We start from the raw sequence: 21374 nt of genomic DNA, 5'->3' as shown, positions 1-21374 counted from the left end.
ACTTCGCATCACCATCCTGGACATCTGAACTCTGTAGTGGCATCACTCACAAACCGTGCATATGATCTTTGTGATGACGAACACCTACACAATGAGTTACAACACGTGCGGCAGGTCCTACAGGGCAATGGATATTCAGGAAAACTTCCACCTAGACACATGAATAGGCACCAGTTACAGAGGCAGGTAGTAGATAGACAGCCAGTATTTTTGCCGTATGTAAAGAGGGTGACGGATAATGTCTCAAATATCTTAAAAAAGTATGCAATTAAAACTATCTTCACTCCTTTGAAAAGTGTATCACAATGTCTACGATCGCCCAAAGATAATTTTCCGTTGGAAAAACCTGGTGTTTATAAAATCGACTGCAGTTGTGGTAGTTCATATATCGGCCAAACAAAGCGCACAATAGCATGCCGTATAAAGGAGCACATAAAAGCGGTCAAAAATAACGATACGCAAAAATCGGCCATCGCTGAACACTTGATACAATCGGGCACAAATCACTGGATCGAGTTGCATAATTCTCAGATTATCTCAACAGAACGCCACTACATACCGAGAATGGTCAGGGAAGCGATTGAAATTACCAAACACAAAAATTTCAATCGTGAGGATGGGTTTAAACTGTCGAGTGTCTGGAGTCCAGTGGTTCGTTTGTGTCGGGACAACGGAAAACATAAAAGTGCCGTTTCGCGTATGGATACAGTGAGTGTCGTGTGTCGAAAACAGGTTCGAGTGAGTAGTGAGTTTGCAGACAGTGGTACCGGTATCGAGCGTAATAGAAGACTGAGACGGAGGGTAGACCGATATGTCTGCCCATAACATCTACCCGCAATAATCAAACAGTTCTTCCGTGACCACGGCGCATGCAACTGCGCCGAAATATCGGAGCCTCAAATATAAAAAGGTACATGGTATAAATCCCGAAAAAACGAATTCAAATAATGTTAAGAACCATGGAAATTTAAAACAATATATGGAGCAAACAAGTTTAAAATTGCAAGAATCACAAGAGCAGCAAAGGGCTGAAATACGTAGTGCTTTGCAAGAATCACAAGAGCAAACAAATTTCAAATTGCAAGAATCACAAGAGCAACAAAAGGCTGAAATTCGTGGTGCTTTGCAAGAATTACAAGTGCAACAAAAAGAGCTCCAAGAAAAAACGCTTTGGGCTATAAAAGATGTTAGCGACGCGGTGACTAAGCTTCGAAAAGATGTCGACGTAGTGAAAGAACGAGTTACCGGGTTAGGATTGGATGTTGAAAATGTGAAAACCGGTCTCACTGAACTACAGAAGAAAGTAGTGCGCCTTGAAACAACGGGAGTCGCGATGTGTGGAAGTACCGGAGTGGCGCAAGGACCAAGAGTGAAAGTGCCTCCGTACGACGGCGCTACTCCGTGGAACGCTTATCGTCAACAATTCCAGACTGTTGCTACTGCCAACGGATGGACGGAAGAGCAATGCCTGACCACTCTCACTGTTGCGCTCAGAGGGCAAGCTTTGTCGGTTTTGGAAGCACTGCCACATACAGGAAACGGGTTCCAAGACTCGATGGAGGCACTTGAATCCCGATACGGGGAGCGACACCTGGAGCACGTGTTCCGTGCCCAACTGCGTGACAGAGTCCAACGCTCAGGAGAAGGATTACAACAATGGGCGTTGGAAATTGAGAAACTCGTCAGGAAGGCACACCCAGGAGCAGACACCGAGATGGTAGACACGAATATTGTTCAAGCATTTGTCGACGGAATCAAAGACCTGGAGGTCAGAGCTGCAGTGAGGCTTCGTCACCATACCTCGTTAAAGGAAGCATTGGCGCATGCTTTGGAGGTCGAGGCTGTTCGCCATGACATACGGCAGACCTATAAGATTCGCGTGGTCTCTGAGGAAGTCAAGGAGGTCAAGGCTCCTACAAAGAAAAACTATGGAGTCATGTGCTACAATTGCGGCGAAAGGGGCCATCTTCAGCTCAACTGCCCGCAGAAGGAGACCCAGATAGCAAGGATGAAAAGGATCGAGGAACAAATAGAGGAGCTGAAGAAACAAGGGGCTTCGTCCCCTGCCCGAGGAACAGGGAAACGAATAAAAGTCAGGACTAAGGGGGCGAGTACTGGCTGACGCGGAGGAAGCCCCAATAACTGTTATCTCTCAGGCATGCAGCGGGAATAGTCTTGCGATTCAGGGGACTATTAACGGGATGGATTGCAAAATGACTCTGGACACAGGAGCCTCTAGAACAATAGTGAACCCAAAGCTGGTAAAAGCCGCAAGGGGACACAAGAGGAGAATTAGCTGTCGGCTTCTTACGGCCTCCGGTCAGCCAATACCCGTCCTGGGAGAAATGTCAGTTACGATGTATGTGGGGGGGTCCTCATACTCTCATAACGTTATCGTGGCTGAGATTATGGATGATTGCATCTTGGGTTTGGATTTCATGAAGAAACACAACTGCAGAATTAATGTCACTGACGGAGTTTTCAAGTGTGGTGAAGAAGAAATCTTCATTCTTGGAAGCGCTTGCGGGAAAGTCGCATCTGTAAAGAAAGTCATTATACCTGGAAGATCGGAAGCTCGGGTGTTGGTGAAACTACCGCCAGCTGGAAACAAAAAGTCAAACAGATGCGTGTTGATCGAAGACACACCTACCAAGACATCGGCGCAAAAACTGATGACGGCGAGAACCCTTGTTAGTGGAAGCAGTAACGCTGTGTCAAGGTTTTGAACCTTGATAATCGCGAGATCTGCTTGAACAAAGGTGACGTCGTTGGAAAGTGCGAAGAAGTTGGCTGAATGAAAAAGTGTAGTTCGATGACGACGCAGACTTGGCAAAGAGCAACAACTACGGATTAGTGACTGAGCTACTCGATGACTGCAAGAGTAATCTCTCTTATTCGCAGAGCATGAAAGCCAAGAAGTTTTTACAGCGCTACGCGGTCAACATCAGTGCTCCAGCACAGGATAGATACAGGAAGTGAGAGACCAATTCGTCAACGAGCAAGACGGATACCAATTGCAAAGGAAAAAGAAGTTGAAGGCCTTTTGGAGGACATGAGAAGGAATAAGATTATTGAACCGTCTGCAAGTCCGTGGTGCTCACCTGTTGTATTAGTGAAAAAGAAAGATGGTAGCACGAGATTTTGTGGGGACTATAGGCGTCTCAATGATGTCTCTAAGAAGGACAGTTACCCGTTACCTCGAATCGACGACACTTTGGATACCTTGAGTGGCATGAAATGGTTCTCAACCCTAGATCTAAAATCTGGATACTGGCAGGTGGAAATTCATCCGAAAGACAAGGAGAAGACAGCTTTATCAACAGGTAAAGGTTTATGGCAATTTGAAGTCATGCCCTTTGGGTTTGCAACGCACCTGCCACATTCGAGCGACTCATGGAGTGTGTACTGGCAGGCTTAGTTGGAGAGGCTTGCTTAGTCTACTTAGACGACGTCATCATTGTCGGCCGTGACTTCGAGGACCATTTGCAAAACTTGGAGCGAGTTTTCGCTAAAATAGAGGGGGCCAAATTAAAGTTGAACCCGAAAAAGTGTCGCTTGTCGGTGTTATCTCAAAAACAGGGTGAAAGAGAAGTTGTTATTGCATATTTCAGCAAATCTTTATCCAAGCCAGAAAGAAACTACTGTGTGACAAAAAGAGAACTTTTGGCTGTTGTAAAGACGCTACAACATTTCAACAAATATCTCATCGGCAGACACTTTTTACTGCGAACTGATCACGCAGCCTTGAAGTGGCTACTGCAATTCAAGAACCCAGAAGGTCAAGTAGATTGAGCAGCTTCAGAAGTACGACTTCAAGGCGGAACACCGCAGCGGAAAAATGCATGGGAATGCCAACACACTCTCACGATGGCCGTGTTCGGAAGACTGCAAACATTGTGTTAAGCAAGAATTTAATGAAGTAACATTAAAGCTAACAAAAACAAGTCCTTTGGGTATCTGGGAGAATGATGCTATGAGGGAAGCTCAAGAAAGAGATGACGACCTTCGGCACATCATCACATGGAAGAAAAGGGGTGACGTAAAACCAATCTGGAGTGAGGTTGCACCCACTGGCGCTGTCACTAAGGCGTACTGGGCTCAATGGGACAGTCTGATACTTCAAAACGGAATACTCTACCGGAAATGGGAGAAGACTAACGGCAGAGAGTTCCACCTTTAGATAATTGTCCCAAGAACGAGAGTACCAGATGTTCTCCGTGAAATACATGATGGCGTATCAGGAGGTCATCTAGGTGTCAAGAGAACGTTAACAAAAGTGCGAGAACGATTCTACTGGTTGCATTGTCGAGATGATGTACAGGATTGGTGCCCCAAATGTACTACTTGCGCTGCTGTAAAAGGACCACAGACCAGGAGCCGTGGGAATCTGCGGTTGTATAACGTCGGTGCACCGTGGGAACGAATTGCAGTTGACGTAGCGGGGCCATTTCCTGTAACGGAATCAGGAAACAAGTATTTTATGGTCGTCATGGACTACTTCACCAAATGGCCCGAAGTGTTCGCCATACCAAATCAAGAAGCTACAACAGTCGCTTCTAAGTTAGTCGAAGAAGTGATATGTCGCTTTGGTGTGCCTCTAGAAATCCATTCTGATCAGGGCGGGAACTTTGAATCGCAAGTATTCCAGGAAGTGTGCAGAATTTTGGGCATGCATAAGACGAGGACCACTGCGTACCATCCACAGTCTGATGGAATGGTTGAGAGATTTAACCAGACCCTTGAGAGGCATTTGGCGAAATTGGTAGACGAAAAAAAAAAGGATTGGGACAAGTATATACCACTCTTCTTTCTGTCGTACTGAACCGCCGAGCATGAGAGCATAAAAGCTATCCCTGCGTATGTCAATTACGGTAGAGAATTACGAACACCAGTAGACCTATGACTGGAGGGTCACCGTGGTTACCCGACTGAATGATGGATAGTCCTGACTTACAGGATTCAAAAGCAACCAAGAGGGACATTCAAAGTGGTACACATAGACCGTCTGGCGCGTTACCATGGCAGTAACAACGATGCTCAGGACGAGCATCTCTAAGAGGGGAGTAGTGTTACGAACACACAAAGAAACTAGCGCCATCTAGCGGCAACCATTGAAACCACACAAAGACAGCGATAGCATGAAACTCTCTACTCAATACTAGATGGCGTTAGAGGAACTACTGTGGAACTATGTAGAAGTATAGTCTCAAAAACCGGGTACATGTGCGAACTTTCCAGAATGGTCTGGGCCTCATCTCGGCCGATATAAATAGCAGCAGGGAGGTGAGCGAGTTCAGTTCAGTTTGAGCGATCTTCGAGGCGACTTCAAAGTGAAAACTAGTGATCAAGAGTGGTACCAGCGAAACCTACGACATTGGCTACGACTGAGGACACCGTGAGTGCTTAGTGTTTGAACTTAGTGCTTAGTGTTTGAACCTAGTGCTTTGTGTTAGACCTAGTGCTAATGAATAAAGTCTTGAAAATAGTCAGCAAGTTTTCTCTCCAAATCCTTCGAACCCTAACACGTAACAATATTATATATACTCACCTAATAAAAAAAGTTCTCCTAATAAAGGTCTCCTAATAAAGATCACCTAATAATATAATGTCTTTTCATAAGAAATAGTATTTTAAATTATTTAGGTGTAAAGAAAGATACACAAGAATAGGTAGATTAATAATAATAAATATGTTAACATTGTTATCATATTATGACTTCATCGTCATGTATTATATTATGCTTTATAAAATTTTCTTTAGTAGTGGAGTTTTCTCAAAAAAACAGAGGACAATGTACTAGCATGGTATTTTCCAGATTTTGATTTCTAAATTAACATACATTGTATTTGAGCATTTCTATTTCGTGTGATATTCATATCCCCAATATTTACACAAAAACTGTATGCACACTATTGTCAACACATGAGTAATGAGTCTTGACATGTAACATAATTATGAGGAGGTTATGGTTTTTAGATATATACAATAATTAATCTAGCCAATTAGTTAAGTTTTATTAATAATTTTGTACTTACCAGTGAATCCACTGTTACTCTTCTTCTTATTATTCTTTAGAGAACCATCTGTATTATAATTACTTAAACTTTTTTCGTTGTCACTAGCCATTGAAGGATATTCTTATAAAAATATAAGGTAATGTAACATTGTCTAAAAAAACACACTCAGTCGTATAATAGTTTTGTAAGATTTTATAAAAATAAAAAACATCAAACAGACGATCATTAGTGATACGATAAGTGATACATCAAATACATGTTTACATCTCCGACAACTAAATACTGTTTGTACGAAAACGTTTAAAAACAAATAAAAAGTGACATATGTTGGAATGTAAGAGTTACTTGATTCAAATTTTGTATTATAACGATCTTTTTTAGTGAAATGGAAATAAATTTACGTTTTACAGCATTTTAACTTCAAAGCATAGTTAAATATAGTTTATTAAAGTTTAGTTTTCAAATTTAATTTTTGATCTTTCTCTTTCTTTGATCTATTAGTTATCTGTGATATCATGTATTAGAAACCATCTCGGACTATAGTTCTTAGTCCGAGGAAACCATGGAGCTTGGAGAGAAGGAGAACGATCGTTACGTATAAAGATCAGAAATCCACCAGAAAGCTGACAAAGAGTATTAACTATAAACATGATTGCCACTATCTATTCATCTATTCATTTAATTTGGTTTCCAGATGCTAAGAATATTTAAAGTAACATCAAGTTCGACATCATAATATTCTTAATTTTAATATTTTCAACAGTTTACTAATTTTTTATATATATGGCTACTCGCACCACTACACCAGAGTAGTTGTTCAGTAATGTTGTTTAAGGATGTATGTAAAATGTCTAACTTTTCATAAATTCGGAATATAAGGTAGAGTTGATTATGCTGCATCGATTAAAAAAAAGAAAAAGACACAGCTGATGATTTCAAAGAAATATTTGAGAATAAAAGCCTCATTTAACTCCGTGTTATTCGTACCGGAAGTTGACGAAATCGAACTAAAATGATAAAAAATATATGAATCGCAGTCAATGGACGGCCAAAAAAATAGTTTTTAGAAATTTCATACATTTTTTTCTTTTTTTATGAAAAAAAAAACTACTGCTCCCGATGTCGTTATGAAGATATTCGTGGTTAACTTTTGACGTTTCAGTATCGTTCTATGAACTGCTGTTCAACTCAGTACGCCACAAATATGAAATTGCAAACAAATAATAAATTATTAAACAAAATCATATAATATTTCTTTATAAATATTTGTATGAAAGGCTAATCTGATAAAGTTTATGATAATTAAATAAATTGCAAATTATTCGGCATTGACATTTCGACATGAAAATTAATCTTAAAAAATAAATAGATGTGCAGATTTGACCTTTCATCCATATTCCTCACATACATCGGCGGAATGTGTGGCGCGAACTTGGGAAGGCCTATGTCCAGCTGTGAATTGCAATAGGCTGAACTGACTGACTGTCTGACTGCGACTTGTAAGAGATCAACGACTTTTCTGTTCTTACAATTAGTTAAATTTGGTGAGTATGATTAATAAAAATTTTGCTGGAGTATGTTTAAACTTTAAAGTAGTATTTTTTTAAAAGAATCATGATATTTTTATTTCGTCACTTTTACATCATTTCTATTGTGACCCAATCCCTCAACTCCCGCGTACATTCTGAAACTGAATTATTTTCTGCTGATTCTGAGACTGGCAGCTCTGAGGAAGCAACAATTTCAACAATATCTTACCTTAGCGAAAGACTTGAATCCAGCTCTCAATAAATTTAAAAGAAAAACAATATCTTAAATTTTTTAATCTATAGCCATTCTAAGTTGATTCTAATTTCTACTTATCTGTGAATAATACTGTGTATTTGCAAAAAAAAAAATCTTGTGTTCACCTTGTTTATTCTATTTTATGTTATAATATTAACGCAAGGAAAATAAACTTACCATACATTTATAATCACAATTTCTCTGCTGCAGTTTTAGTGTTATCATAAAATAGTGCATTTTGCTGATGTGATTTTAGTGAAATGTCGTCTTATATGGCAGGTGTTTTTGATTTAGATTTAGATGTGGATTCTACAGTTGGGGATTCTGACGAAGATGATATAATTGAAGTCGATGAGGTATGTGATTTATATTCCTCCATTAATTATACAATAGGCACACCTAACCTAAAATAACTTAATTTAAGTGAACACATCCACAAAACTGCCGTTCTCTTTATATCTATGGTAATGTTTATATTTCTTAAAACGGGATTTAGGAGAATTAATATTATATTTGATTAAATTTTAATTGGTGTTGTTTATATATTTTTTCTCATATATATATTAATTTCAAATACAGGTTGATTATGATCCTGAACTACATGTCAATAATATAGTAGAGTGAGTATTATTTATCAATAAAAAAGATTATTAACCTTAGTAAAAAGAGATAGATATAAATACTAATTTTTTAAAATTATATTTAAGGTCTGAAGGATCAGAAACCATACAACTTTCAGAAGATAATGTAAATCCAGGCCAGTGTAAAAGACTTGGTCCCCAAGATTTTGAACTAAGAAAAGTTTTGGGAAAAGGTGGATATGGAAAAGTTTTCCAAGTTCGTAAGATTACTGGCCCTGACCCTGGTGCATATTTTGCAATGAAAGTGCTTAAGAAAGCTTCAATTGTGCGTAATCAAAAGGACACTGCTCACACTAAAGCAGAAAGAAATATTTTAGAAGCTGTTAAGGTGATTTTTTATATCTTACTCCCTGATCTTTATATTAATTACTATATTAATAATTGTTATTAAAAACAAAATAATAAAATGAGTAATAATACAACATATCAATAAATAATTGTTTTTAATTGAATTTTCAGCATCCATTTATAGTTGAATTAGTATATGCTTTTCAAACTGGTGGTAAATTATATCTAATTTTAGAATATTTAAGTGGAGGGGAATTGTTCATGCATCTTGAGCGTGAGGGTATATTTCTTGAGGACACAGCATGGTGAGTAGTAAAGAAAGAGTTTATCAAATAATAATTTTTTTATTATTCTGTACATTATGACTAGGTCAGTGCTTACCTTTATTCATCTCAGTATACCTACCCCTACTCCCTAAAAATATGTCTCTCTCTCTCTTAGTCTTTATAGTCATAGGCCTTGTTAAGTTATTAATTATAAGGTTGAGTTTAAACTAATCTTAAACTATATTATTAAACTAAATTTAAACTATGTATATATTATAATTTTTTATTATTCTGTACATTATGACTAGGTCAGTGCTTACCTTTATTCATCTCAGTATACCTACCCCTACTCCCTAAAAATATGTCTCTCTCTCTCTTAGTCTTTATAGTCATAGGCCTTGTTAAGTTATTAATTATAAGGTTGAGTTTAAACTAATCTTAAACTATATTATTAAACTAAATTTAAAGTATGTATATATTATAATACTGTATACATAAGTTAACTGTTTTAACTTCTCAGTATTACCAATATATATCTTACATATCCCAACTGGGACTCCACATACTCTCTGAGGTACTGCAGGTTGGGAATTGTCAGTTTAGGGATATATTTCAAAAGACATCTTATCAAGTACTATTACACTATGCTAGCACAGAATATATCCCATAAGTTAATCTGTTCTCAGTATTATATTGTAAGCCTATATAAATTATTATTAATATGGATTGTTAACTGCAAGAAACTTGTTATGTATATGAAATAAACAAGTATTTTTAGCAAAATCAAACTGTAATGACTTGTGTGTTTATTGTAACATTATTATAGCTTTATCAATTTAATAACTTGTATAACCCACTTCACTTACAATATGCATCTCTTAATCTACAAATTAGTTATTTTGCTTGTAAATGCTATACACTCAATTATCTATAAGCAATATGAATAATTTAAGTTTTTACACCAACAATTGTATTATTTATTTTTCAGCTTCTATTTGTCAGAAATTATATTAGCTTTGGAACATTTACACAGCTTAGGCATAATTTATCGCGATTTAAAACCTGAAAATGTCCTATTGGATGCTCAAGGACATGTAAAACTTACAGATTTTGGATTGTGTAAAGAGCACATTCAGGAAGGTATTGTCACACACACTTTTTGTGGAACCATTGAATATATGTAAGTATAAAAATTAATGATACAATTCAAAAATGATGAAATATTTGTTGTTCTTTAATAGTAATTAAATAGTATTTTCTTCTTAAAGGGCTCCTGAAATTTTGACCAGAAGTGGACATGGTAAAGCTGTTGACTGGTGGAGTTTGGGTGCATTAATGTATGACATGCTAATTGGGCAGGTATGTGTTTATAGTGTTTTCGTTTAATATCTGTAAAAATAAAAAATTTGTATATGATTTCAAAATTTTTTTGCCAAATAATATATAGTATTTTCTCTTAAATTAAATTATGTATATTGATAATATGTTTCAAGACACAATTTTTTATATAGCCACCATTTACTGGAGACAACCGTACAAAGACAATTGAAAAAATACTTAAAGGTAAACTAATGTTACCGGCCTACCTCACTCAAGATGCTCGCGATTTGATACGGCGTCTAATGAAACGTTCAGAAACGCAACGTTTAGGTGCTACTGGTGCTGCTGCAGTGCGAAGTCATGCTTTTTTTAAGCATGTGAAATGGGATGACGTCTTTGCTCGACGACTGGAACCTCCTATTAAACCACGTTTGGTAAGATACCAATGAAGGAAGTCTTAAGCTATTAATGCACAAACTATATTAGATTGAGTTAATAAAAACTTAATTCGGCTTCTACACTAGTGGTGTTGTTTCTAATGAGTCACCACTCATTGTAGTTCTCTAATTATATTGAATTGATAAAACTTGCATTTTTAATCTTATCTCGTGTGTGTTGCCCATAGTCACCAAGCTGGGCAGGCAGGTTGGTGACCGCAGGACTGGCTTTGCCGCACCGAAGACGCTGCTGCCCGTCTTCGGCCTGTGTATTTCAAAGCCAGCAGTTGGATGGTTATCCTGCCATCGGTCGGCTTCTTAAGTTCCAAGGTGGTAGTGGAACTGTGTTATCCCTTAGTCGCCTCTTACGACACCTATGGGAAGAGAAGGGGTGGCTATATTCTTTGGTGCCGTAGCCACCATCTTATTATATAAGTACTCTATTTTTTTTTTTGTAATGATTATACATAGATATCAATAAAAACACAAAAATGTTATTATGCAATGTATGTATGTTATGTAAATTTTATCTCTAATATTTCAGACTAGCGAAGATGATGTGTCTCAGTTTGACACTAGATTTACTCTGCAGACACCAATTGATTCTCCAGATGAATCAACACTTAGCGAAAGTGCCAACCTTATGTTCCAGGTATGTTATAAATATTGAAGACTTTCGACTCTACATTGTCAAAGAAGCGAATATTAGGATGGAATTGAAATTGATTTGTATTGTTTGTTAAATTGCTTTTTACCTGGCGCAAAAACTATCTAAAAAAAGAAAGTCAAATTTTCAGAAAAATTCTTATGTACACAGACATGTTTCACAAAGTGCCACTTCCAAGGAAACCTTGAAGAAAAGCAGCTTGTCTGTATTTCATATGATAATTTTTCTAGGGCTTTACATATGTAGCTCCATCAGTAATGGACGAAATTCATAAGCCACGCGTTATTACTGCCCGTTCTCCTCGACGTCCTAGACCACACAATCATAATGCATTCACAGTGCCTCCTGCTTCCACTCACTCACATCAACACGCTCAACAGGAAGATCTTATGGAAGTACAAGGAATGCCTATATAGTGAGTATTTGATTATTTATATTGTTATAACATGTTGACCAACAACATTGTTTGTTCTGTCAAAATTTAATAGTAAAAATTTTCTTTTTTTTTAAATATTATAACCTTCCGTGGGCCTTAAGAAACATTCAAAAAAATAAATTAGCTGAATTGATCGAGCCATTCTCGAGTTATGCGCTTAGCAACATTCATTTTTATTTGTATAGATAGATTATATTAATAATAAATTCATAAAGTTTGTTTGGGTGATCTCTCTTAGAATAATTGAAGCAGCTTGTTATTAATATTTTATAACATTACAAAAAAGAAAATAAAAAAGATAAAATTATATATATTCAGCTGACCTTAAATTATGCGTGTCTAATCAATAATAAATGGAATGAACGAAAGGTTACCAATTTTAATGTACAATATACATTTATTACCATAAAGGTTTTATATTTATTTCCAATATGTTAGTTTTAATTTTTCTCCCCCTATTTAATTAAAATATTCTTAATAAATTAAGTTCTATATTAATCAAAATAACTGAAATAGTTTGAGGAACCAAGAAAAATATACCTCATTGAATTTATTACTAATATTTTTGTCATTACAACTAGTCAATTTATTAGTAATACTTTTTGAATCTTTTTTTTTTCTTTATTAAGCAGTTATTGTATTGACTCAATGAATGAAAGAGTAATTTGAAAACATATAGTTATATACAGATGAACTTAATAAAACTGTGTTAAATAACTATGTTTTTCTTTTCAGGCCTAGAATAATTTACATAGTTGACCATTTTATACAAAGGATGAATTCAACTACAAATGCTGCCCATCTATTATGTCCGTAAAGTAATGGTACTGTTTTATATAACTATTATTAAATGTACATTTTATACAAGTTACCGTTTAGTTAATATTTTGGTAGGAATAAAACGTGTATTAAAATGTTCTAATCCAACTATTATGACAGAGATATTAAAATTAATTTACAATATACCTTGTTACCATGCTTCATGAATTGAATTAAAAGGTCATTTTTATTTTGTAAATTGGAGTTTAATTTAAAATTAATGTCTCCAATTAATTTTCAATTTGAAAATTAAGTTTTTTTAGTTCAATAAAGTTTTTTTTCTTATTTATTCAGTTTTTTTAAGTTAATACTTACATATCCACAAACATATCCGAACTCCTATAACTCACTGTTTGTCACTGACTTTTTATCGTAATAAAAATACGACGTAAGAAAATACAAAAGGCAATTTTTTGATCAAAGATTTCATGTTCATCATTATCATCATTACAGCCTTTACAGTCCACTACTGGACATAGGCCTCCACAAGTTTACGCCAAAAGTAGCGTGAACTCATGTGTTTTGCCCAGATTTCATGTTAAGGCGCTACCCCGACCAAATAACCTTGAGCATTCGTTCCCTCTTTGCCGCACCCCACCTCTACAATACTTCGTAAAACACTACTAGCGCTATTTGGTAAACAACTTACGAATACGCGTAAAAAATATAGATCATGGAGTCCGTAGACATGGCATTCATTAAAAAAAATTTTTTATTAAAGAAAGAAAGAAATGTTAATTGGTGAGTAAATTAATTTTGGTAAAGAATTCAGTGACAACACCTACGTTAATAAATATATATATATATATATATATATATATATATATATATATATATAATATATTTGCTGTGTACAATAAAAAGTAAATTAATTTTATTTAATTGGTGCATAAATAATTTTGGTAATGAATTCAGTCACTACACTTACGTTCATAATGAATACTTACAACTTTTATTCTAATACTAGCGACTCGCCCCGGCGTCGCACGGGTGCAATGCTGATACTAAATATAAAATATATATAGATGAAAAGATACTAATATATAAAAAATATATTGTATTACATTATAATGTATATATTATATATTAGTACATTATTATATTACCGTTGCGTAGGTTTAAAGATCTTAGCATACAGACTGCGGAAAGCGACTTTGTTTTATACTATGTAGTGAAGTATAAGTATTCATGATACTCGTTTGGTGTTGACTTTTTGGATTGAAGGCGAGTTATCTATAATAATAATAATAATAATATACTTTATTGCACATGTAAATAAAGAACAAAATTTACATAATAAGTAATTATAGTAATAAATTGTTCAACCAGGCGATCTTATTGCTAATAATTGTATTTGCTCGCAAACGAAAATTCAATTACATCAACAAGTAATACAACGTAGATCGACGAAAAAATAGTCAAGTAACTACGCGTTATCAAAGATTACTCAAAAAGTAGTTATTAGATCTCGATGAAATTTAAATATGATGATATTAAATGTCATGATAAACATCAGCTTTCGATTAAATAAAAAATTATCAAAATCGGTACACCCAGTAAAAAGTTATGCGGATTTTCGAGAGTTTCCCTCGATTTATCTGGGATCCCATCATCAAATCCTGGTTTCCTTATCATGGTACAAAACTAGGGATATCTCCTTTTCAACAAAAAAAGAATAATCAAAATCAGTACATCCAGTAGAAAGTTATGCGTTATAATATAACGTAGGTCGACGAAAAAAGCGTCAAGTAAAAACGCATTATTAGATATAACTCGAAAAGTAGTTGTTAGATCTCAAATAAATTTAAATGGGACCAAATGACACACACCACTTTTCGACTAAATTTTTTTTTGTCGAAATCGGTCCACCCAGTTAAAAGTTCTGATGTCCACATACATAAAAAATACAGTCGAATTGAGAACCTCCTCCTTTTTTGGAAGTCGGCTAAAACAAAATACAATCGAATTGGGAATCTCCTCCTTTTTTGGAAGTCGGTTAAAAAGCAATCTATCTTTATTATTCAGACAGTGTAAGTAGAAAAATATTTTATTTTTAACAAACAACTTTTTTTTTTTATTTAAAACAAAGTAAATTTTATTTTATAAACTTCAACAATAAATGCTAACAAGATGCTAATAAATTTATTATTGTTAATTGATATTGTGTATTGAGCGTGCGCTAGCCGACACGGTGACAAACAACACAAGCTTCTCCCTCCAAACCTTGCGGCAGACTGAATTCCGATACCCTGTGCTTGAGTTACAGTAGTGAATACGCCCAGATTTTAGAAAAAAATCTATAAAAATTCAAATTTGGGTCTTTTGAAAAAAAAAATTCTTACGTATTGTTCAGTATTAAATTGTCAATCCATTGGTGTCGGTTGCAAAATAAAATAATGTTTACTTTACGAGGAGATGCATATTATCAATCACTATTTCTCATTTTTGTGGTATCGTTGTAAGGAGATTATTTAACATCTATTCCTTCAAAAAAAAAAAAAAAAATCTACCATTGTATAATTAAAATTATGCAGAATTTAACTGTGTTTTTATTAGTTTGATTCTTCTTTCCATTAACAAGTAGATAGCTCCAAAAAAGTGCACAAAAAACGGCTAGCGCGGCGTTTTGGTCAGGGAGGCGCCTTAAATCCTGATAAAGAAACAGATTACCACACACACATTTATTTTTTGACACAAATTGTTTTCTCTTTTGTTTTATTTCTTATAAAATGTATTAGAAAAAAATTAATGATTAAGTATAATATTAAACCGTTCTCTAAAGCTATTTTATTTAATTAATCTTACCTATAAAAATCTCATTTTTTTTATATTAATATTAATTAAGAACCTAAGTTTTTTTTTTGAAATGTGAAGTTATTTGTAGGTTTCTAGAGGCTAATATACATATACAGAACTACTAACCGATTTTGAAAATTCCTTCATCAATACAAAGCTACATTATTACTGAGTCTCTATTATAAATTTTATTTTAGCACTAAATTTCAAACAAAATTTTACATTTTGTAAAACAATTCGGAAAAAGACACTACTGCTCCAGTGCACAACGAGAAATGTGTGTGTACTCCAAAAATGTTAGTCTTCACACAATACCAGCTGTGACCGTGATTTCACAAATATAATATCTTATCTTCTCTATAAATTCTCGTGTAGTTCGTGCGTAATAAGCACAATGTTAGTTACCATACTCCTCTGAAACGGCTTAACCGATATTTATGAAATTTTGTGTGCATATCGGTAGGTCTGTCATCAAATTTTATTCGGTACTACTTGCGTAATGCGCGGACAAACATACCAACAGATAGACAGACAACTTTATGTTGTTTGGACGCTTAATTTAAGAAATATGGGAAGATAAACTGCGTGGGTTACCAGTTTTAAATTTTAAAAATATTGATAATAAGAATATTTGTTTTTAATTATCAAGAAAAAAATTAATTCAATACAACTTCCTTATTTCTCCAAATAAAAATAGATTATAATGACAATACTAAATTTCTTAACACTTAACCGTAAAAAAAAAGTTTTATAAAATTATCATAAATTTTGCATATTTATCAAATCACAATAATTTTGGAATCTCTCTCCAAATCTCAAAAAGTTATATATTGATGGAACTTTTTTTTCGGACATAAATGATGTACAGTAATACCTCGACTTACGCGGATTCAGACTGCAAGTTTCCGAATTCTTAAATTAAATTTTCTCTCTTATAATCATATAATATATTAATCTAATATTTACAACAGACACATACATTGTAATCAATTTACGTCAAGTACAAATAAGTTTGGTACGTTAAATTAAGAAATGCTCAATACCACGACTAACGCGAATTAGATTTATACGGTTACAGCTTGGTCTACCTATCTGTAAGTTCAGGGTATTGCTGTAATACAATGCAATCAACACAAAGAAACAGCAATTTTATTAATGAGTTCAAACAACATACATATGAAAAGTATAAGAAAATATAGTACCTAGGAAATCAAAAAGCATTTGATTAAATTCAATAGCATTTGATTTTTAGGCATTACAATTCAATAACGAGAAAGATAATTAAACAACAAATTGCATGTCCATACAGGCTTCACAAAAAAGGTAAATATGACTCTCATTCGACTCTAATACTGTTACAAATTGTGCACTTCCGGCACAAACGGTGGTGTGCCTTTCTATACAGTCATCAATCTGTTTTTTAATGCTTAGTAAGGACATTTCCGTTTTAACTTTAATATTACAATATGTACATGACAAAATTTGATTATTAAGAGTAAAATTGTTTTTTTGACAAAGTAAACATATAACATTATCGTCCTTGTGTAACGAAGACCAGTCTATGTTGTCAATATTTGATTTTTCATATTCTTCAAGCCACCTATAAACAAAGAATTAAACTTTATTATTATTATTTTTTAATTATAGCATACGTGTTGCTTCTTTTCTAATAGTTACAATTGTACTTTTAGTTGAAATCACCACTAAACCAAAAATACCAATTGAAAAAAAATAGCTCGTTTGAGTTCTTACGTTTATAACAATAAGTAGAGAATAAAAAAATAGTCGGTACGTATGTTTTATTATAATAAAACAGATGAACTTATCTTATTAACTATGTAAAAACTAATAAAACAAAATGATTGGTAAAAAAATAAAATAAACTCGTGAGGTAGCGTAGGATAAAAAGCCTATGTTGGAGGTTCGACACCATAATCATACAGACTGCAAAACGTCTATGCATATGGCTTATACAAGACGAGCGGTGACTGAACCTGCGACTACCAGCACAATAACCAGTTGGTAACCTTTGCGCCAAGCCGTCGTCGAAACTTGGAAAGTACTGAGTCTTGCGACGCATAGAGGATCTTATTTTGAATAACAACTGATGGTAGTTATGCACCAACTCTTGTTACATTGTGAATTTGTGATACAATTTTGTAAAGAATACAGTTAGACATATTAAATTCTCAAGGTTAAATAAAGTTTGTGTTGTGCGGAGATCGCGGTCGCAACAGAAAATAGTTAATATGTAATTGTACAAAAATAAAAATAAATAATATGTTAAAATATATAGTTCTCATTAAATATCTATACTTATCTATATCCATAAAATGTTGAAGTAAGGTTGAAGGTCAGCGCTCAATATTTGGGCAGATAACTATACAAGCCTATCGGTAGCACATGGACAAGATACCAATAACGAGAATTTCCTATAAAGATAGCGTATAATGTTTGCTCCTTATGTGAAAGTGGTCTAATAAGTTATATTTTAGTAAGTTGAAAGTATTGGGACTGTCTAACAAATTATGGTCTTACTAACACTAGGGACTTAACAATTTGTATATTAATCTCATTAGGAGAAATTAAATGAAAATTATAGGAGAAAGCTCAGAGTTCTATGGAATTCCAGCAAAGATCGAGCTTTAAGAGTATACTGGGACTCGAAAAAGACGCCTCGATTCGATCTTATAACAGGAGAAGTTCTTAAATAACAAACAATTAAGCCATAATTCAACTGATAACCCTCTTTAATGCAATATTGAGATTATAACATTTCCCAAAAGATGTGGAAAGTGTCCATCATTAACATGATTGCTAAATCGCGAAAACCTCCAACAGAAGTCAAACCATACAGGTCCATAAGTCTTCTCCCCTTACTTTCAAAAGGTTTTGAGAAACTATGCCTAATACGTCTGCTCCCAGTACTTGAATAACACAAAGTAATATAAGACCAACTATTTGGCTTTCGTGCCCACCATGGGACGACAGAACAAGTGTATCGAGTAGCACGCACGCAATTGAATTACGGATGAAAAAGTGGAGAATTCGAGTAAGCCCAGCAAAATCTGTACATATACCATTTATCCTAAAGAGAGAAGAATGCTGACCTGTGTCACTTGATAGAACTGTGTTTCCAAAACATACGACAGTACACGAAACCGAAACCGAGTCTGATGTGCGATGGAGAAGTTTATTCAATCTCCCCAAAACGAGGCAAAAAAACCGCCACACCTCACCCCCAATCAGGTCGATTCAAGAGAGCGGCAAATGGAGGCGTTGAAAAGGTTCACCGAGGACGACAGTCCGAAGCACCCGAGAGCGCCACCAGCTGCTCGAACAAGGTCCGATATGGGGCAAGTAACATCACTTCGACCAGCGTCCACACCGTCTGAACACGCGCAAAATGCCCTTACCGAGTTCCTGGTCATAACAAAAGCAAATCGAGAGGTAAACCTGGCCACATGCAATAAGATCATGCAAACCTACCAGTACAACCACCTAAAATTACTGGAAGTGGAACTCGAAGAAGCCGAAGCAGCCATTTACAACAACGACACCCAACAGGTATTCAAAGGAAACATGTCAGGGAGGTGTATAGCTACATATAACATCATAGGAGGCTTCGTGAGCGCGGTCGAGTCTGAGGGGCGGGAAGAAGAGCCTCAGATCTTCAATACACTACCAGAGGACCCGGTGGTGGTAGTGGCCAGATGCACGAGAGTGATGCTGGATGATCGAAAACTCCGGATGGCTCAAACCATCACGGAGGACCGCGACGCCGATGGCTTTCCCGTGGTCTGGGGCTATTATCACTAGAATGGATAAATAGGGTTCCAGGATGTGGCAATAGAACTCGCATAGTCGGGGAATTCAATGACGACGAGGAAGTCGTCATCACGACCACAGTCGAGGCTGCCAAAGATCTTAAGGAGAAGCTGGCGCACCGCTATGGCGTTAAAGCTAAATCAAAGGTGCGCGCTATGGCCTCCGTACTAGTCAATGGCTTTCGAAGGGGCGCAAAAATCAGACGTCTTACGGTGGATGAAGCCGTCATGAACCACTTCGGGGTCATAGTGATGGCAGCCCGATTATCAGGGGCCAAGAAGGTGGTCCTCATCGGAGACAGTAACCAGCTGCCGTACATCGACAGGGAAAACCTGTTCCAGATATGGTACAGCAGACCAACCCTGATAACAGGCATATTGTGGGAGTTGTCTTGCACGCACCGAAACCCCAAAGTTGTGGTGATTTTTCAACTTTTTTTATCTCTCTCTAGAAAAAGTAGGTGCAGAGACAATTCTTGTACATAATTGCTTGAGCTACAATTTTTTTTAACTTACTTTAATAATTAAACTTACTCATTGCCTGAAAAATGCAAATAAAACCCATATTTGTGATCTTAAATAACCTTTTTGGAGATATGGGTTTGATGCGGACTTTCACATTTTATTTAAAATAGAGTTTTAACATTTATACCAATTTTTAAGTGCATGTAAATTATAATAACCCTGTCTATTTTGACTGGCTTAGTATAATATTAATTAAAATTTAACTACAGACTCCTCATAATTTAGATAGTTATATATTTATAATATATAATGAGAGGGCTACCATTCTTAATACTGACATCTTTCTACTGTTTCTATTAGTTTTATGGGAAGTCTTAACATTCATATATCACTAAATTTAAAAGTTTAGCATTATTTGAAACTATGATTTCCTAATAAATTTATATAAATAGGTAACATACCAACTTAATTCAGTTTGTATTAGCTCCATTTTGATTTCCTCCAGTATTTTTGTTTCTTCATTATTTGTTAGTAGTTCAATATGGAAACCATCCATATTAAAATTACTAAATGTTTCATTGTAAATGTCTGTTAATGTTGTATGAAGGTCTTTGCCTAACAATGGAGATTCTCGCAATCTGCTTAAGAGAATATCACGACAAGTTTGCACCTTGTGTTTATAATCCTACAAAAAATATGTATATGTTATACAATGTGCAGATGATAAATACAACAAATATAAAAAATAATATGAATAATAGATATTACCTTTCTTATCTTTTCTTTTAATTGTATCGGAGAGTGAAGTTTTTTAGATTTTATGTTTTTAAAAGTCGGTGAAGAATCTAATTTATTCATTTTTAAGTAAAGGTTAACGTACAAAAAGTGCTTTTACGCAAAAGAAGAATGTTTCTGTATTTACGATTTTATATTCTATTTTTCAATTGAAGAGGCGTAGGTATGTTATCATTGGTTGCAAGTTGCACAATTTTTAATATTGTAATCTCAATTTTAGTATCTATTTACAAAATTAATATGCTCGTTTGCAAAAAATTTTAGCTGTGTTAAAGGTTATAGAAAATACCTGTAATTCTACAAAATTAAATTGCGTGTTTAATTTTTTTGGTGGTAAATGTGGACTTGTTGTCATTTTAAAATAGTGTCAATAATTTTATCACTTTTTTATAATTTATCGAGAGCTGGATTCGAGTCTTTCGCTCTAAGCTGTACAAAAGATATTTGTCAACATAATTAGTATTGCCATATTTTTAAGATGTAGCTGTAATTTTATTAATTTTAATTAGCACCAAATTAACTTATAATATTATGATCATCATTATTTAAAATATATTAAGTAAAAAAATAGGTAATACAAACTTATGTATGTCAATCAATCATTCTTCTGCTCCTTATAATTTATAATAACCTTTTCATAATTTTGACCAGTTTATCTAATTGTAGTCGTGGGTCGTAACGTCTTTTATGTGTAATCGGTTATACGTAGTTTCGTGGATACGCGTAACTAGTTTCGAAACTGCTTATTTTTCGTAACTAGTTATTTCTGTATAGAGCATCACTACGGGACGGCGACGTTATATTACTTTTGTTTG

General features: G+C 34.8%; 3 protein-coding genes across 3 annotated transcripts in view; 1 reads left to right on the top strand and 2 right to left on the bottom strand.

The window, feature by feature from the left end:
• LOC123653836 (phosphatase and actin regulator 2-like) overlaps positions 1 to 6328 on the bottom strand; it is a 44132-nt gene extending 37804 nt beyond the window's left edge. Inside the window, exon 1 of the mRNA XM_045589815.1 lies at positions 6036 to 6328. Coding sequence (XP_045445771.1) covers positions 6036 to 6126 — 91 coding nt within the window. The 5' untranslated portion in view covers positions 6127 to 6328. The remainder of the gene's footprint in view (positions 1 to 6035) is intronic.
• A 1532-nt stretch (positions 6329 to 7860) lies between these two features.
• On the top strand, positions 7861 to 11837 carry LOC123653577 (ribosomal protein S6 kinase beta-1). The gene is made up of 9 exons (XM_045589569.1): positions 7861 to 8158; positions 8382 to 8422; positions 8510 to 8771; positions 8903 to 9036; positions 9986 to 10177; positions 10266 to 10356; positions 10509 to 10751; positions 11299 to 11406; positions 11652 to 11837. Exons 1-9 carry the CDS (start codon positions 8063 to 8065, stop codon positions 11835 to 11837), a joined length of 1353 nt encoding a protein of 450 aa, XP_045445525.1. The 5' UTR covers positions 7861 to 8062.
• A 4762-nt stretch (positions 11838 to 16599) lies between these two features.
• On the bottom strand, positions 16600 to 20924 carry LOC123654036. The gene is made up of 3 exons (XM_045589998.1): positions 20533 to 20924; positions 20226 to 20449; positions 16600 to 17072 (listed from the first exon to the last, which is right to left on the bottom strand). Exons 1-3 carry the CDS (start codon positions 20620 to 20622, stop codon positions 16754 to 16756), a joined length of 633 nt encoding a protein of 210 aa, XP_045445954.1. The 5' UTR covers positions 20623 to 20924; the 3' UTR covers positions 16600 to 16753.
• Positions 20925 to 21374: the final 450 nt, after the last annotated feature.

Source organism: Melitaea cinxia, chromosome 5 (genome assembly GCF_905220565.1).
Source record: "Melitaea cinxia chromosome 5, ilMelCinx1.1, whole genome shotgun sequence".
Classification (NCBI taxonomy): Eukaryota; Metazoa; Arthropoda; class Insecta; order Lepidoptera; family Nymphalidae; genus Melitaea; species Melitaea cinxia.
Note: the sequence above shows the minus strand (reverse complement) of the source record. Positions and strands in the feature narration are given on the sequence as shown.

What these genes read in the sequence shown, in the direction of transcription:
- LOC123653577 (XM_045589569.1), top strand. Translation starts at nt 8,063, where the DNA reads ATGTCGTCTTATATGGCAGGTGTTTTTGATTTAGATTTAGATGTGGAT. An exon ending in ATATTTTAGAAGCTGTTAAG is followed by an intron (nt 8,772 to 8,902) that starts GTGATTTTTTAT and finishes TTGAATTTTCAG; the next exon opens with CATCCATTTATAGTTGAATT. An exon ending in GTGCCAACCTTATGTTCCAG is followed by an intron (nt 11,407 to 11,651) that starts GTATGTTATAAA and finishes TAATTTTTCTAG; the next exon opens with GGCTTTACATATGTAGCTCC.
- LOC123654036 (XM_045589998.1), bottom strand. Translation starts at nt 20,622, where the DNA reads ATGAATAAATTAGATTCTTCACCGACTTTTAAAAACATAAAATCTAAA. An exon ending in TAAAAGAAAAGATAAGAAAG is followed by an intron (nt 20,450 to 20,532) that starts GTAATATCTATT and finishes TATTTTTTGTAG; the next exon opens with GATTATAAACACAAGGTGCA. An exon ending in ATACAAACTGAATTAAGTTG is followed by an intron (nt 17,073 to 20,225) that starts GTATGTTACCTA and finishes CTTTGTTTATAG; the next exon opens with GTGGCTTGAAGAATATGAAA.